The 18,294-nt window shown below is 57.3% G+C and overlaps 1 protein-coding gene and 1 long non-coding RNA gene across 3 annotated transcripts; one reads left to right on the plus strand and one right to left on the minus strand.

Moving 5' to 3' along the window:
- The first annotated feature begins 740 nt into the window (after positions 1-740).
- On the plus strand, positions 741-16,245 carry PDLIM4 (PDZ and LIM domain 4). Of its 2 annotated transcripts, XM_081093012.1 has the most exons (7): positions 741-905; positions 5,583-5,734; positions 9,680-9,761; positions 14,267-14,448; positions 14,645-14,811; positions 15,064-15,181; positions 15,303-16,245. In XM_081093012.1, exons 1-7 carry the CDS (start codon positions 813-815, stop codon positions 15,505-15,507), a joined length of 999 nt encoding a protein of 332 aa, XP_080949138.1. In that variant the 5' UTR covers positions 741-812; the 3' UTR covers positions 15,508-16,245. The 2 variants fall into 2 exon arrangements, with proteins under 2 accessions (XP_080949138.1, XP_080949139.1); XM_081093013.1 differs by lacking the exon at positions 15,064-15,181 and having other exon boundaries at positions 763-905; positions 15,303-15,491.
- Positions 16,246-17,640: 1,395 nt separating this feature from the next.
- LOC308520456 lies at positions 17,641-18,080 on the minus strand. Its single transcript, XR_013996093.1, has 2 exons — positions 17,880-18,080; positions 17,641-17,751 (listed from the first exon to the last, which is right to left on the minus strand). It is a non-coding gene; the product is annotated as an uncharacterized lncRNA (long non-coding RNA).
- Between the last annotated feature and the right edge of the window lie 214 nt (positions 18,081-18,294).

Raw genomic sequence — 18,294 nt, forward strand, 5'->3', positions numbered from 1 at the left:
CATCCTGGCTGCTCCTTTTCCAGGAACCTGGTGGAAACAAAGCTCCTTGCAAAGGAGGACGGGAGAGAACTGCGGGAGAAGGCTCAGTGCCCGGGGGAAGCAGTGACACCTGAATGGCAAGACAAGACATCTTGCTTCTAGACTCAAGTCAGGGTCACCTCATCCAGACAGCCTTCCTGGCCTCCAGGAACGAGGCTGGGCACCTTTCTGCTCCCGCCCCCACACTCGGCAGTGCGGGCTGTCATGCTGGGTCTGTGTCCCTGACCTAGGCCTGTTCAGGCCCAGGGCTCCCCAACAGTGCTCGCTGTTCCGAGGACTGGCGCACCGAGGGGTGGGGGCGCAGGCTAGCCGGCCAGAACCTGGAGGAGGTTACTGAGCAAGGCGCGGCCCCATCCCCCACCTGCCCTCCCCCCCGCCCATCCCTCCCCGGCTGGGCGCCGCCCCATAGGAGCGACTTCAAAGGGCCTGTGCGGAGCTCCCGCGGCCGGGCTCGGGTCCGCGGCCCGCGCAGCGCAAGCCGGGGCAGGATCCCGGACGTCGGAGCCGTCCCAGCCCCGGGTCTCCGGGAACCCGGAGGGGGTGCGAGGCGGCCGGCGGCGTGGGCTGAGGGCGGGTCTTCAGAGCCCCCTGAAGTGGGAGGGTCGGGGCCGCGGCGGGGCCAATCCGGGAGCGCGGGGAGCGGGGGCGGGGGCCGGGCGGAGCGGGGTCCGGGCCGGGCGGGCCGGGGGCGGGGCGCGGCGTCCCGGCGGCGGCGGCGGCGGCGGCGGCGATCCTCAGTGTCCGCTCGGCTCCGGCTGCGGCTCCCGCCAGCGATGCCCCACTCCGTGACCCTGCGCGGCCCTTCGCCCTGGGGCTTCCGCCTGGTGGGCGGCCGGGACTTCAGCGCGCCCCTCACCATCTCGCGGGTGAGTCCGGTGGGCACGGGGCGGCGGGGCGGTCCTGGATCCGAGACTTGGTCCTCGCGATCCGCCCGGGACCCGGATCCCCGACGGTCCTGAGGCTCGAAGGCGAAGGGTTGGCCTGGGTGACCCGCAGCATATAGAGGAGGCTTCCCGGCTGGGCAGTGTCGCCCCAACCCCTTTCCCTCCCTTCTGCTGGGCCTGCCTGCCTGTCCCTTGGAGGAACACCCCACGAGTTCACACATCAGCCTTCCTGCTGGCCTCATTGGGGGGCTCGCTGCAGGCCGAGGAAGGACCGCAGTCGCGGGCCAGGGGTTTGGACAGATCTACAGAAGCTCGGCAACCCTGCTTAGACTGAACCCAACCTAAAGATTTGGAGCAAAATGACTGAGAGTCCCCTCCCCTTATCAAAGGTCACTGCCCGCTGAGCTGGGGTCCTCCCTGAATCTGAAAAGAGAAAGCTCCCCCACACTGGTTTTGGGCAGTCTCTAATCAGTGACCTCAGGTGACCTAAGGGGAAGTAACAGGACGAATCTGTGGTTTCCAGGAAAAAGAGAGACTTGACTCTAAGCTTGTGAGACCTCTCCCCTCAAGTCAAGGGGCTGGGTTAGCCTCAGCCCAGTTCCTCAAGATTCCAGGACCACGCTCTGCCCCAGGCTCAGGTCAGAGGAGGGAGGGAAGGGGCACAACCCCGGGCTGGGCTGCGGACAGAGAAGCAGAGGAGAGGACTCAGGCCCTATCAGAGGGGGTGCCCATCCTGGGGGAGATGGGATCCTGACCCAGCCTTGAGGCACCAGGACTCAGACTCAGCCCCTGGGAGTCCCAGCCTCAGGGACAGAAGAGGAGAGAGCCCAGGCCCTGCCCTTTGGGGCTACCAGTCTGGAGGGAAGCAGCGGAGGGCATCTGAGAGTCATCCCTTGCGCCCGCACAGCTGCTTTGGCCTTTCAGGGGCCTGTGCCGGGGAAACTGAGAGTCACCTTCCCCCACCTTCCTGCCACCTCTCGCCATGGGGGCCGGACCAAGCTGGCTGGACTTTCAGACACTTCTTTTCAGTTCTTGGGAGCGGGGTGGGCACCCGGTGGAGTGTGGAATCATGGAATCCCATTGCTGGGGGCCAGGGTGACAGGCAGGCCCAGCTGTCCTGGGAGGCCTCCCACATCTGCCCTCACCCCACACCACCAGGTCCCGGGGGCTGAGTGAGGTAGGCCGGCTATATATCCGGGAGCCTTTCATCTCCCACTTTCCTGAGGGAGCCCTGCTGGGGGAGGGGGTGAGCATCTGTGTCTGCCTGTGTATGTCATGCTGTGTGTCCACAGAGGTGGGCTGGTGGGGGCGCTAGACTAGCCGGTGGGCCAGGCATCCTGGGTGTGAGGCTGCTGACAGGCTCAGTGGCGGCGGCTGACGGCCACAGGCGGCAGGGAGCAAAGACATCTGTTGCCCACGCGGCTGGCTGCCTACAAGGAAAGGCCTCCACACGTCACAGCGGCGGCAGCGGCGGCCTTGTTTGGAGCTGACAGTGATGCAGGCCCCTGGCAGGCAGGCAGGCAGGCAGGCAGGCTGGGAGATGGTTTGCCTGGAAGAAACCCCCCTTTCCCCCAAAGTCACATGGCAGCAGCTCAGGCCTGAGGAGCCAGGATGGCTGAGCCTGGGTTTGGGTGGGATCTGGGGAGATTTATGGGGCTGGGGAGGCACAGGCCACAGCTTGCCCAGCAGATACCTCAAGGGCAGGTTTGCAGACACTGAGGATAAATGGGAGTGTCCTCACCCCGGGGGTTCCAGACCCAACCCTCTCGTGCTTCCAGGGCCTCTCCCACCCAGAAGGGACAGCTACACTCAGACAGGGAGGAGGCTGGCAGCCTGGCAGAGCTGGGACCTTGCCACCTTAGCTCACAAAGTCTCAAAGAACATTGTCCAGGGCTCCTTCCTCACAGACTGCAGTGATTGCTGGCTTGGGTGCATCCACAGTGTTCCAGGCCACACCCTGAAGGGTGTTGGTCCCAGCTCCCCGGCAACTGGTGCTGGGAATGAGCATCACTGTGTGCCCGACGCCCCATGGGAGGTTTTTGTCCTGATTGTCTCAAATAGTTCGTCCTCACAGCAGCCTTAGAAGAACTCCCTCTGGCCTTACGTTATTGATGGGATCACTGAGGCTCCGAGAGGCTAGGCCAGGGGTGGGCAAACTTTCGGACCCGAGGGCCACAGTGGGTTCTTACACTGGACCGGAGCCGGAGCAAAAGCATGGAGGGAGTGTTTGTGTGAACTGATATAAATTCAAAGTAAACATCATTACATAAAAGGGCACGGTCTTTTTTTTTTTTAGTTTTATTCATTTCAAAGGGGCCGGATCCGGCCCGCGGGCCGTAGTTTGCCCACGGCTGGGCTAAGGTGTGGTACCCTGAGAAGCAGAGCAGGGACAGGAATCCAGGCCTTTCTGGAGCTGACTGGGACTGTTTGGAAAATATGGCACCTGATCTCTGGCTCCTCGCCCGTCCCAGCCTCTAGGCTGGGTGGAGTGGAGCAGGGGCTGGGGAGGTAGTAGCCGCTACAGGTAAAGGGGCTGGTTCATGTCCCAGCCTCCCAGCTGACTCACTCCCTCCCTTCTGTCTGTTTATCCTTCACTCTGCAGCCAGAGGGATCGACTTGAGTTCAACTCTGTCCTGTGATTTCCCTGCTTAGAACCCTCCATGGTTCCCATCCACCTAGGAGAAATGCCAGATTCTCACCTGGGCCTACAAGGCCCACAGGTCTGGCCCCAGCTCCTTTTCTGAGTTCATCTCTTCTACTCTCTTCTCATGAATGATGTTTCAGTCACAAGCCTGCTTTTATTTTTACTCTCGCTCCCAAATGAGCCATTATACATGCCGATCCTTCTACCTGGGACAGTCTCCCTTTTTGCAGAAAAACACACAGTAGTTGTGAGCATAGGGCTGGGAAGCAGTTGACCGGGGTTGAAATCCTAACTCCCACTTACCAATTGAGTGTCCTCTTCTTCTCCGGACCTCGGCCATCTCACCCAGCAAATGGGCTCGCCTTCAGGATTAATGAGACAATGCATGGAAAGTCAGTGGGGAGAGTCACCATTTCCTGGCCTCCCGCCTCTCTGACCAGAACTCTCCGGGCTAGTGGAGCTGGCAGGAGTTCCAGCCACCTCTGCTTTCGAGAACTTCCCCCACCCACAGGGGCCTGAACGCACCCTTGTGCTGGCTGAGTCATCCTGCAGCCATCCCCCTGAGGAAGAAGACTCCTCTTCAGTGTGGGGCCCGGGTGAGGCGCCCCTCCCCCTGAGCCTCTCTTTCTTTGTCTGTAAGTAGGGATGACAATGCCTCCGTCTCACCAGGTGCTTGTGAGGGTGCCAAGAGCTAGTTATGGGCAAAGCGCTGAGCCTAGGCCATGTCACAGAGGAGGTATCCGTGAGGAGAGGGGGCCCGAGCAGGGCCTTCAGGAGGGATGGGATGGAGGACAGGCCTGTGCAAGTACCAAGACCTTATGAGTGAACATTAATGGTGGCAGGTGGCTGCGGGTGTCATGCTCCAGAACATTCCTCAGGGCAGCTTATTGCAGGGTAGGTCAGCTCGGGCAGTGCCGACACCAGGACTCCAGCTAAGGAGCTGCCAGCACCTCAGTGTTGTCCACTCACTACTGAGCACTAGCGAAGCTGAACCTAGCCAGGTTTCCAGAAGACCCCACCCCCACCAATAGGAACAGGGTGACTGGCAGCTCCGGAGGCGCAGCAGAGCACCCAGGAGGGACTGGGTGAGAATGAGGGTGCCTAACATCCTTTCCAAAGGCTGTGCCAGGACTGGGGATGGGTGAAGGGCTCCCTAGGCTGCCCACTCAGGCTTTCTGGTGAGCCTGTCCCCAGCCTCAAGTAGCCCTCATCAGGGGACCAGCATTGTAAGCTGTGGATACCACCTGACCCTCTGGGGTCAGTAGTGACACTGGGGAGGCCTGAGTGAGTGCCTGTCCTGCAGGGAAGTGGGGCTAAAATTGTGACCCAGGAATTCAGGCTGGGAACTGGAAGTAGATGGCCCTGGACATACCTGGGGAGGTGATGGCCCAGACCTAGAGGGAGGCACCAGCAATGTTAAGGGAGCAAAGTGGAACAGGGGATGTACAGGGTAGGGTGGGAGCCCAAAGGAGAGGCTCCCAGGGGACACAGCCTCTCTGCTGAGACCTGAAGGATGAGGAGGAGTAGGCTGGTCATTAGGACTTGGGATCAAAGGAAAGAATGTTCCAGGTAGAGAACAGCATCTGCGGAAGCGTGGAGGTGAGAGACACCTGGAGGACCCCCTGGACATTCCGATGACCTAGATAGAGTGTGGGTGGGTGGAGGTGAATGTGGGGTGGGCACAAGAGGAAACAGGAAGGGAGCCAAGGCCACTAAGGGTTTGACTGTTGGTCAAAGGGTTGCTGTGCGATCTGGCTGGGTGGCATGATTTGTGAAATGTCCATGCTTTGTATGTATCTAGGAGCACATGCCTCCCTGTGTGTCCCTTGCATATCCTTGGGCACGTGTGCAGGCTGCAGGAGTAACGTCCCGCTTGTCCCAGCCCAGAGGAAGCTCCTCGCATATGCCCTAACACCCCACCAGGCCTCCAGGTGCTGGAATTGGGTGTTCAGAGCAGAGGCTACACAAGGCCATATGGTGACGAGTGCCTGGCTATCTGACTTGTCCACCCACAGGTCCATGCTGGCAGCAAGGCTGCACTGGCTGCCCTGTGCCCTGGGGACCTGATTCAGGCCATCAATGGTGAGAGTACAGCGCTCATGACACACCTGGAGGCGCAGAACCGGATCAAGGGCTGCCACGACCACCTCACGCTCTCCGTGAGCAGGTACGCACAGGGAAGGCTGGGCCAGGATAATTGGGAGGGGGTGACCTCAGGGGAGGATAAGTTATGGGTGGCCAGCATCCTGGGTGTGCTGGGCCTCACAGCCTCTCTGCTCTAGCGCCCAGGCACCCCAGACCTAAGGAGTAGCACTTTCACAGGGGCCTGGCAGGCACTGGATATGGCGATGACTTAAAAAACAGAAGCCCCCTTTAACACTGGGCTGGACGTGTGTTGGGAGCTTAGGGCAGGGGGAAGCAGCTCAACATCAGGGCTGAAATAAGACCTTGGGTAGCCTCCAGAGGGGTGACTTCAGTCCTTTCCTCGCCCCTAAGTGACCAGCTTAATGACCAAAGAGGTTACTTGTCCAACACCTCCTTTAGTCCTTGAATCAACTTGATAAAGTAAAACCTAATATAGGCCCCACTCTACAGATGAGACAACTGAAACTCAGAAAGAGTAGAGGGTACCTGGCCTTCGTAGCTCAATGGTTGAATGTCAACCTATGGACCAGGAAGTCACAGTTCTATTCCCAGTCAGGGCACATGCCTGGGTCGTGAACTTGATCCTCAGTGTGGGGCTTGCAGGAGGCAACCAATCAGTGATTCTTTCTCATCATTGATGTTTCTATCTCTCGCTCCCTCTCCCTTCCTCTTTGAAATTAATAAAAATATATTTTTTTTTTCAAAAGGAAGAAAGACTAGAGGGTGCTTAAAGTCCCACAGCCAGGGAGTTGGGAAGTAAAATTTGACCTCTGGTCTCTCTCACTCCCAGAAACCCCATGCCTACTTGGCTGCTGACCACTCCTACCAGCCCCATACCTGCTGTGCCCCCGCTCCCCACTGTGGTCCATGCCTCTGCCCTTGTTACATCTGGATGCCAAGGCCTATGTAATGTTATACAGCCTCATGAGGGGAGGACTGGCAGTCACTAAGCCCCATCTGTGGCCTATAGATGGTCTAGGATGGAAGGTCTGTCTAGGGCGTCCCATGCCATGCTCAGGCCCTGGGTGTTTGCTCAGTTCTGATAACAGTAGGCTGGGTCATGGCTGACTGAGATCTCCCTGCCCCCCGTCTTGCCTGGATCCAGTGAAGTCAGGCATAACTGCTGAGCTCTGCCACGTTCACTGATAACAGGGACTTTCCATGACCCCCTGTGGACATGACTGGGAGAAGCCTCCCCAAACCACAGTACAGCTAGCCCTGTCTTAGAGATGCAGGAGGGGGTTGGTCCATTGAACATGGTGGGAAGGCTTCTGAAGTAGCCCCCATTTGTGTCTGGCCCAGGTCCAGATTGGGGTCAGGGCCCCTGGCTATGCTCTCCGTGCTAAGTGGGTCCAGAGGTAAGCCCAGGCCTTGTGCACTCCTCCTGGCCCACAGTGCAGAGTTCCCAGCCTGGGAGTTCAGCGGCGCTGGTCCTCATCCAGACTCTGGGATCTTAGGTATCCCAGATGACCCTGTGCTCCTGGGTTTCCTTCTCCGTAAAGCAGGATCACATTCATCACCCTCTCCCAGACGGAGGTTCAGGCTGGCCCGGCGAAACGTCAGCACTGCTCTGCCCACGAGTGGCCTCTGAGGCCACCCCACTTGGCTGGGTTCCTGGGCCCTGACTCACCTCTCGCTTGACTCTTCTGGCTGAATAAGGGAAGCCCTGGTGGTGCTGGGGCTGGGGTAGGGGGTGGGAGTGGGGGAGGCTCACAGCAGGCCTGAGTCAGGAGGTTCCCAGAGGCAATGATGTCAGGCAGGGTGGCGGGCTGGGGGCAGGGTGGAGGGCCCCCTTCCTTCCTTCCTTCCCTGGTCATTTGTTCCAAGCCAGGCATGGATGGAGCCCGGAGCCCACTGACCTGTTCCACTCTGGGCGTTTCAGTCCCCAAATGCTGCCTGGCCATGGAGCAGGTGCGAGCACAGTCTCTACTATCACAATTCCCGTCCCAGCTCTGCACTTGGCAACTGCTATCTTCCACCAAGTGATTTAATCTCAGAGCCCTTAGCTTCCTCAACTCCAAAATGGGGACTGTCTTGTGAACCTGGGTTTGAGTGATGATGATGTACCAAGCCTGCTCGGTCAGGGTGAAAACCTGGGGTCCAGTCCTCAGGCACCCTATCCTCAATCATCACACATGCAGATTCTGGGGGATCGATACACAGAGGCCCTGATAACTCTCTGGGCCACCATCTCTTCTCCTGGGCACCTTCTCACCTATAAGACCCCTGACTCTGCTTTCTCTCCTGCCAGGACCTATGCTATGCTTGGGCCCTAAGGGCCCCCCTCCCCAGCATGGGCTCTTCCCAGTCCAGCTTCCCTACCTGGCCTCTTGTGTACAGAGGGCTTTTCTCCTCCACAGACTTCTCCATAGGATGAGAAGTGAAATAAATGCCCAGTTTCCCTGCTATGCTTATTTTGTCTGGAACTCAAAGCCAGGTGTCTAACAATTCAAGCTAACCCCCACTTTCTGGGCATGCTCTGTAGATCCACGACTTTCCTGGCATCAGCTCCAACCCTGGGGCCTCTGGTGGGGACTCTGTTACCCATTATGTGCAGTACAAGATGCTTTTGCACAGCCCACGTTTTGGCTGTCACTTTACCTAAACATGGCAGACGGAGTCACCTCCCCAGCCTGAAGTGAAGGTGTGGAGATGCAGGTTGACACATGAAGAAGCCCTTCATTCTGATCTGATTTCTTGAGCCACCCTCAGGGCTCTGGGACTTTGGTGCTCTCTGACCTTCAGACTTCAGACTTGTACTTCTCTTCTGGGCAGAACTTCAGGGAAGTATAAGGCAGATAGCCACATGGGATGTCCTTGGTTTATCCCCAGAGTTCTCAGTGGGTGGAGGCCACAGTGAGAGCTGTGAGTTGGGGCAGTCACTAGGTAGCCTGGCTGAGAGGGCTGGAGCCAGATGCCAATAGTGGTGGTGTTGCCCTGGGCAGCAGAGGTTGGTGCCACAGACCTCCAGACAGCTGTGGGGGAGAGAGGTATTTTGCAGGAGGCAAAGGAATGGACAAAGGCAAAGGTGAGGACTGGGGACAGTGCAGAGGCCCCAGTTCTTTGAACAGGCAAAGGCGAGGAAGTGCAGAGTGGGTGTGGACTATAGGTCTGTGAGTGGGGAGAGAGGTAGGATTGAGCAGCTGGCCCAGGACCTCAAGAAACCCCAGGAAGTGGATGCAAAGTAGAAACCCCAAGAGGCTTTTGGGGTAGAGTGGAGACATTATTCCCCTTTGGTCTAAGTAGCCTCACTTCATACCCACCAGCCAGTCCAAAGTCCATGCACCCCTGGCCTGCCTTCCCACAGGGCTACTGAGTGGTAGGACTGGGCCCCAGGCCAGTAGCCTCCAGGCCTGTCTGCCCTGCTTGTGTCAGGTTAATGATGTTTTTTCCCTCCTGAGTGGTGTTTGGCTTTTGGTTTCTATGGTGAAGCAGGAATTTCCTAATGGCCTGTTTCCCATCTGGGCTGGGCAGACATTGGTGATGACTCTGCCGGCATCAGCAGGAGGGAGGCACATCCCTCAGCCTCCATTCCACCTCCCCCAGAGCCCATGGATGCCTGACCCCCCAGGCCCGGCCAGAGGCTGCAGACAGAAGAGGGCTGAGTGGATGAGCTCCCAGCTGATTGATGTGTGAGGCCTGGCTCACTCTGTTGGGAGGTGGCCCTCTTTTTGCTGAGCTTATTTATGTAGCTCCCTCTCTAGGAATCAGACCAGAGAGAGATGGAGCAGCTGGTAGGGAAGGGACACACAGCCCCATCCCAGGTCGGTGGCAAATCTAGAGTCATGTCTCCTTGCCACAACAGCCACCACTCTGGTGCCGGGAAAAGCACTGGAGTAATTTCCTTCTCTGAACCGGGTGTCAGGCCGGGTCCTGCGTGGCTCTGGGCCCAGACCCCAGGCCTTCTTGGTCTTAGTTCCCAGGCAGAGTAAGCAGATATATCTGACCATCCTGATTCCTGCCACAGGCCTGAAGGCAGGAGCTGGCCCAGTGCCCCAGAGGATAGCAAGGCTCAGGCACACAGGATCCACATCGATCCCGAGACCCAGGTATGTAAAGACTCAGAGCAAGCCCAGGAACAGGGGCCAGGCCTGGTCCACAGGTTTAACTGCCTTGGATGTCCTCACCAAGGCTCTCAGCTCCCCAGGCCAGATTGAAGCAGGAGGCTTCTCTGGGCCATGCCCATGACCCATCCTGGGCTCCCCAGGTAATGGGCACCTGTTGGGGATTCTGTCTGTACTCCAGGCAGTCCTGGATTCTGGGACTAAGGTGTCTGTGGTTGGGAGGGATTGGGCCAGGCCTTGGCTCAGGGATACCACCCACCCAGCTGGGTTTCACCCCGGTGCCCAGTGATGCCAGACCAGGAGGAAGTCACCAGGCTTGGGGACAGAGTGGGGACAACCTCAGGCTGTGGGCTGACCACAGGCAATGGGACATTTTTGCATTTCATCCTGGCCTTGAGTAATCACCTGGCCAGAGCCAACTTCAGGCCATAGGGCTGACCTTTGAATGTAAGGTACTTCCGTGCCCTATCCAAGGCTGAAATTTTCTCTTGGCCACCCTGGGATTGCATCTAGCAGACTTCCGGCTAAAGGCCTACCTGCTCAGTCACCTCTTCATGTATAACAAGAGTCACAGCCATGGTGCTGTCCTCAAGGAGAGTGAGGGGGGCCAGGCTGTTCTTCAACCTCTTTTTGCCATGGGCTTGAGAGGCACCCAGTTGGCAAGACTCCGGTATAAAACAGCCCCACCCAGCTCAGCATCTCTGTGCCACATAGTTTGGGCAAGGTGGAGACTGGACTGGTATGTGATGGAGCCAGAACTGTGGGGCCATAACCTCCTGGGTGCTTGTGTCCACTCTTGCCATGGAGGCTTTGCTGAACTGGAGGCAAGGATCTACTGTGGCCTCTCCCTCACCATCTATCAGTCCCCACCTTGCCTTTGCTGGCATCCTCGAGGCCACATGCTTACCACATGCCAGGGGGTGCCTGTTCCAGAAGGGGCGAGACACGTAGGAGTTCTGGGATGGCAGAAGCCAGGGGTCTAAGGAGTCCATGTGACTCTATCAAGAGATCAGAGAGGAAGTGGGAGGGGAGAGGTGAGGAGGGAGGGGATGGGGCAGTGTAACAAAGAGGCTCTTGGTGTCCTCTCTCCGGGACTTCCGCTGTTCTTGCAGACTCGTGGCCTCACCTGTGTCTCAGAAGCTTGCTCTGGTAGTCCCATGAACCCGAGGCTCATGGCAGCTGGGGAAGAGGGAGGGGGGCGGGGGACACAGACAAATCAACCACACTTGGGCCAAGCAGAGGGGAGCAGCATAGTACAGGCCTCCCACTCATGTGTGAGGCTCGTGCCAGAATGGATAGGACAAAGGGGCCTGAGCTTGCTCTGTTCGGTCTCCAGGAGAGGCTCAGGGCCAGTGGACCTGGGGGGCTGAGGGCTGGGCCCAGAACCCAGGCCTTCTTGGTCTTAGTTCCCAGGCATAGTAAGCAGAAACAGCTGACCATCCTAATCACCCCACACTGTCCCTCCTTGACCTCTTCGAGGACCAGGCTGCTGAGGCTGGAAGTGAAGGGATTTTCCACAAGCAACAGGGCAGCCCCTCAGCTACTGCCCGCCTTTTGTACTTAAAAGGTCATGAGCTCCATGGGTGGCGAAAGAAGCACCCCCACCCCGTCCCTGCAGGACTGTATCCTCAGTAACACAGACACAGGGCCCATTGTCCCACACTGTCCCCACCCTCTGCCTACAGGGGAGGAGGGTGGGCCCAGCTGGAGCCCACAGAGGAGGAGAAAACCACAGTTGGCCCTAAGACCAGCACTAGCTACCCTGGCACGCACGCCCACGAGGGATGCGGCAGGGCCAGCAGGAGCTTCAGGCCCACCTTCCATGTAGGGTTATAGGCGACTCTCCTCTCAGGCCTCATGTGGGGACGCAGGAGGCACTTGGTACAGCCCAGAGCAGAGGAAGGATGGTGATAGGAAAGGTTGCCTGGAGAGGGTGGCATTTAAGCTGAGAACCAGGTGATGGGTTAAGGCAGTGGTTCTCAATCTTCTGGCCCTTTAAATACAGTTCCTCATGTTGTGACCCAACCATAAAATTACTTTCGTTGCTACTTCATAACTGTAATGTTGCTGCTGTTATGAATCGTAATGTAAATATCTGATATGCAGGATGGTCTTAGGCAACCCCTGTGAAAGGGTCGTTCGACCGCCAAAGGGGTTGTGACCCACAGGTTGAGAACCGCTGGGTTAAGGCAAGCGTGGTGGAGCTGGCAGCCCTTGCATACTCATCCTGTTCTCTCCAGACTGGCAGAGAGCTAGAGCTTGGATTCTGGAAGGTGCCATCTACCCATCTGGACTCAGCACCTACCTCCGTCCAAACTGCGTGTCTCACATTTTGACCATAGTCATGTGGGAGACAGTTTCCCCCATTCTGCTCATTAACCCAACCAAGGCCTCAACAGCCAGATCAGCAGCTAGCAGGCACTCAGAGTGCAAGCACGTACCAGTGCACCACCACACAGAGAGGAGCAGCCCAGGAATGGGGCTCAGGTATGCCCATGACACCTATTTATCCAATGGGCATTTGCTGTGTGGCAGGCACTATGCTAAGTGCTTTGTATGCAACGGTCCCATTTTATCCCCACAAGGAACTTATGATATAGAGACCATCACATGCTCCATTTCACAGATGAAGAAACAGAGGTTCAAAGGTGAAGTGACTTGCTCAGTGAATGAGTGGTAGAGCTGGGACCGAGGTCACCATGGGTGCCCTACCCACCGAGTTCAGACCCAGAGCGGCTGCTGCATGGGTGGCTGTGGAGGAGCAGTGGCTCTGATGACCCTGCAATAGACTCACACCCTGCTGGGTGGGGGTGAGAGGGGTCCTTCCTCCAGGACCCTCTGACTTCCCCTTCCTGTTGAAGCCTCCTCTGTACCACGCCAGCCTTGCCCCCATGGCCAGCCTTGCCCGCCTCCTTGCCCAGCAGACATGCATATATGAGAGTGCTCAGGTTTCTCAGGGCTCTTGTTGGGCCAATGGGGACAGTGTTTTCCTGCTGCTCTTGCCTTCTTGATGGGAGCCCACCTGTGCACCTCTGCTTTGTCTGTTGGGGTAGGGCATGTGGTGGTATCACCCCCATTCAGCTGCTGGTCCACCCATTCATTACCCAAGCTCCTGCCCAGCTCAGAGCCTGCAGAAAGCAAGGGCCGTCAGGCAGAGCCCTGCAAGCTCAACTGTGCCCCAACGCTGGAGGCAGCCTGAGTCCAAGCCAGACTTATTCCCCCCAAGTTAGGCATCGTTTCCTCCCCACCTAGTGTCCCCGTCCAGACTGTAGAGCAGTGGTCGCCAACTGGTGGTCCACAGACCACTGGTGGTCCGTGCGGTCCGAAAGGTTGGCGACCACTGCTGTAGAGCAAAGGGGATATTTAAATGTCACCTTCCAGGCTGAGGCTGAGACCACCTTCATGGCCTAGACGATTGGGCCCCACCCTACAGCCAGGCTGCTCTGGCCACCAACCTCATTCCAGCCACGGAGGCCGCCACCGTCCTCCCCAGGGTGACCAGCACTGGCTCTGTGTATATATGTGACTCAGTGTGTGTGACCAGGTTATGTAGGTGGATTGGCTGGTGTGTGTTGTCTTCATGCACACGTACTTGCCAGAGTGTGTGTGCCTGTGTTCACATTGCTGTGGGCATGTTTGCCTGCAGCCGGGGCAGCACAGCCCTGGACTCTGCAGAGACAGAGATTCCTAGACCCCATTCAGACCCACGCCCATAAGAAGACTCCTCATGGGCTGAGGAGGCATGTTCAGGGCATCGCTCCTCAACATGTTTCAGCCATGGACATCAGCCTGGCCATGGCATAGTGGGCTGGGGAGGTTTGAACCCTGGCCCTGCCTCTGCCCCTCATCTGCAGTGCCTACAGAAGGCCACCTTTTTAGCCTGGGAAGCAGGAAATGGGGGCAGAGGTACAAGCCTAGAGGAAGCTGGCCTCACAATGGCACATGTAAACCTCAGCCTTCCTCCCCAAAGGTCCTTGGGCACACAGTGATTGGTGACCCTTCCTGGCTATAGGACAGAAGTTCCTTTTTTGTTTCTAGCCATGGACCCATCCAGTATCCAGGACAGTTCTGGCAAGTAGGAAGGTTTGGCCCCAGGACCACCTCAACAAGGAAGCCACACACACTGGCCTCAAAAGAGTTTCTTGGGATGCCCCCGTCCCAACACCATCCCTCACGGGCACTGTGGTCAGAACCACCACAGGGCTCATGAGCCAGGTCTGAGTCTCAGGTCTGCAGAGTTTTGTGCTGACTTCCTACAGGCATTTCTCATTTCAGGGTGGGGGGGTGGGAGACTGAACCAGGCCTAAGGCTCAGCCCTTCCCCACAGACTCCCTCCCTGGCTGGGCACCATCACTCAGAGATGCTAGAGCAGGGATATCCAGCCAGCATCCAAGAAGGCCTGGCATAGCGGAGGGGGTAGCTATACTAGGAGTGGCCAGAGGCCCTACCCCAGAGGGTCTCCCAGTACCTCAGACCTCTCTCTCTCCTAGGATGGCAGTCCAGTGACCAGCAGGCGGCCCTCAGCCACAGGGATTGGTCCAGAAGATGGCAGGCCAGACCTGGGATCTCCTTATGGGCAGTCACCTCTCCTCTCAGTCCCTCACAACGGCAGCAGCAGTGAGGCCACCTTACTGGCCCAGATGAGCACCATGCATGTGTCTCCACCCCACAGGTAGGACCGGACACCTGGTTTTTGCAGCCACACCTAGATCCCATCTTAAGCCCTGGCCCCTCAGATCTCACCAGGTTCCATCCTGACCCTGATACTTGATGCTTGGATCTCAGCTTGCTTGCACACTGACCATGAAACTTTCACCAGACCTCTGAGCAGGCAGAGTGAAGGTTGGCACTGCATCTCTTTTGCCCAGTACTGACCCAGGCAGAGGCCTCCCACGGAGCCGCGACTGCGGAGCCCACAGGGGTTCTGAGGTGTACCGGATGCTGCAGGAGCCTGCCGAGCCCCTCGTGCCCATGGAGCCCAAGCAGTCAGGTTCCTTCCGCTACCTGCAGGGCATGCTGGAGGCTGGCGAGGGAGGTAAGACGCCAGCCCTTCCCCCATCTTCCTTCCCACTCCTGGTGTTCAGGGATCAACCCCTCGCTGCGCCATCCCTGGCACGGCCCTTGCCCAGAGTTCCCCAAACCCCATCCCCAGCCTGTGTGCCGGGGGTCCCGAAAGCCGGGCTCAAGGGCTCAGCCCCACACCCCACAGAAGTGAAGTGTTTCCCTTTTTTCTTTTTTTTTTTTTTACCTCCGCCCCTCCGCACCTGGCTCTTGCTCCGGCTTTCAGGGGAGCGGCAGGGACCTGGCAGCCCCCGGAACCTGAAGCCCACGGCCGGCAAGCTGGGAGCCCCACTGAGCGGCCTGAAGGGGCTTCCGGAGTGCACACGCTGCGGCCACGGCATCGTGTGAGTATCAGCCCTGCCTGCCCCACCTCGACCCCGGTTCTCCCCTGCCGCACCCCACGCCCGGGACTGGCGGGCTCCAGAACCCGTCTCCCAATGCTGCCCTCTGCCGGCCTCCCACCAGGGGTACCATCGTCAAGGCGCGGGACAAGCTGTACCACCCTGAGTGCTTCATGTGCAGCGACTGCGGCCTGAACCTCAAGCAGCGCGGTTACTTCTTTCTGGATGAGCGGCTGTACTGCGAGAACCACGCCAAGGCGCGCGTCAAGCCTCCGGAGGGCTATGACGTGGTGGCAGTGTACCCCAATGCCAAGGTGGAACTCGTCTGAGCCGCTCCTGTAACCCCACCCCCCACCTCTGCTTCTTTTAATGCCCCGTGCGGCCCGTGTAAATATGCGTCTGCCCCTGCCTCTCTAATAAACTCTCTCTGCTGGGCCTCGACCATGTCAGTGCCTTCGCCTACCTCCGTCCAGTGCAGGCCGTGGCTTCCGAGTGCCAGCTGTTCAGAATCCAAGCATGTCTTGGGCACCGGATGCAATGGAGAGCAAGACAGGCACTGTGCTGCCCCAGGAGGCCACAGCCTGGATGGATGGCAGACATGAGTCACAAGTTCTGTTCAAAGGGAGGCGAATGAGGTCTGGGGTGCCGTAAGGTGACGTCATGCCAAGGGATCTGACCTTCGTGGAGTCAGGGAAGGTGTCAGCTGAGACATAAGGAGGGAAGAGCCGTACAGTGTGAGGAACTGTGTGTGCAAAGGTGTGGCAGAGGCGAGCACAAACAGGAAAGGCCCGGTCTTGCCACCAGCATGAGCGTGGGCACCCCTAACAGCCAGAGGAGGATTGCCCCTCGGGGTGTATGACTCCGGGAGAGTATCTGTCTCCCTGCATTCTCAGAAATCTCCCTTGGGTGTTTCTCCCTTTCTCCCTTTTCTACTCTCCCTTTCCCCTCTCTCACCACCAGGGGGCGCGCTCAGTGGGGAGGTGGTGAAGAAGGGCGGAGATTTTAGAACACTCGCCTAGGGCCGCACCCTTCAACCTCTCCAAAGTTGAGAGTAAACACCCAATTCAGAGGCCAGTTGTTGTTACAGTGTGTGCGAGGCAGCCTCGATCTTTTCGCAGCTCGGTAGCATGCATCCCGGTAGAGACTCTCACGTTTAAAAAATATTAATGCTGCCAGAACCGGGGAGCTGTGGCTGCTCCTGGACTCCGAGTCATGTGCAACTCCCCTCTCCTTAGCTTGCTCCCGACTAGAAGCAGCCTTGTTTATTTAGTCCCGTTTCATGTAGTGAACCCGAATAATATGCGTTTGTGCTATTGTCAATGTTGTACTATTGCAAACCACATAAGTCTTATCAATTCACACTCTCACCGTCAGCACACAGCAGTACGCATTTCCTTGCACTCTTGCCAACACAGGACTTTTTTTTTTTTTTTGGCCAATCTAAGTAACATGCACTATGTAGTTGCTTTAAGTTGCATTTCTCTGATTACCAGTGATGAGCATTCACTCAAATATATATTGTGTTTGTGGGTGCTGAGCAAACAGTGGGGAGCAGAATGGTCTTCTCCAAGAGTTCTTGGGGGGAAATGCTCTAAACGAGAGGTTCTCAACCTGTGAGTCGCGACCCCTGAAAATACATCCTGCATATCAGATATTTACATTATGATTCCTAACAGTAGCAAAATTACAGTTATGAAGTAGCAACGAAAATAATTTTATGTTGGAGGTCACCACAACATGAGGAACTGTATTAAAGGGTCGCAGCATTAGGAAGGTTGAGAACCACGGCCGATAAACCCCTTTACTCTTTTTACTGAGGTTTAACTTCTTTTTTGTTTTGTTAATCCTCACCCAAGGATATTTTTTCCATTGATTTTTAGAGAGTGGAAGGGATGTAGGGGGTAAGGAGGGGGAGAGAGAGAAATGAGAGAGAGAGAGAGAGGAACATTGATGTGAGAGAGACACATGGATTAGTTGCCTTCTCGACCAGGACCAGGGATCAAACCTGCAACCCAGGTACCTTCCCTTAGCCAGGAATCGAACCCCTGAGCCTTCGATGCGCACGCAGGTTGATGACCGGACTACTGAGCCACACTGGCCAGGGCTATTTAACTTTTATTATAATTATTTTTTTTATTTCAGAGGGGAGAGAAGATATATATAGAAACATCAATGATGATGAGAGAGAATCACTGATTGGCTGCCTCCTGCATGGGGGCAGGAGGCCCCCCCTCCTACTGGGGATCCAGCCCTCAACCCGGGCATGTGCCATTGACCAGAATCGAATCTGGGACCCTTCTGTCTGCAGGCCGAAGCTCTATCCATTGAGTCAAACAGGCTAGGGCTATTTAACTTCTTAATTATAGGAAGGAACTTTACATATTTTTGTAGGAATCTTTGTTACTCTCACTGATCTATTTTCCTATTTTTGTGACAAAATCACATTGGTTTGATTACTGTCATTTTAGAGTTTAATATGCCCATCTCTCCTCCTTGTTCTTTGTTTACAAACACTTCCAGGCTATTCTTGCACATTTTCAATCGTCAGAGGTTTAGATTCAGTGTTTCAGGCTCTGGAAAAAAACAAGCAAACAAACCTCTGAACCGTGGCTGGGGTTGCCCTGAATCTGGAGAGACACTTGCTGAGAACTGCCCTGCGCCCTTTTCTCCCAAGCAATACTGCACCGTGATCTGCGCTCACCGTCCCAGCTACGCAGGTGCCCAGGACGCCTTCTCCTAGGGCTGACTTCCGTTTTCTTCCTGTTGCTCTGTGCTCCTAGGACTCCTTCCAACAGCTCCTCCCGCCGCCCCTCCCCTCCCTGGGGGAGCACAGGCCAGGGCACTGGCGAGTGCCCTTGAGAAGTGAGATGAGAAGAGGGCCTGGGCCCTGGGCCTGCAGGCAACCGCGGCCCCACCCCAACCCCTTGCCCTGCGGCTCCCCAGCCGTCCGCGCGCAGCGAGGCCCCGCCTGGAGCGGACGGAGGGCCCCGCCCCGGCGCCGAGCGCGCGCGCACGTACCCACGCCCTCCGGCGGCTTCGCGGGTCGGGCGGGTGTGGGAGCGTCTGCGCGCCCCTCCCCGCCTCGCAGTGCCTGCAGACGAGGTTAGGGCCCCACC

This window comes from Myotis nattereri (genome assembly GCF_964212035.1).
Source record: "Myotis nattereri genome assembly, chromosome: 5".
Taxonomy (NCBI): domain Eukaryota; kingdom Metazoa; phylum Chordata; class Mammalia; order Chiroptera; family Vespertilionidae; genus Myotis; species Myotis nattereri.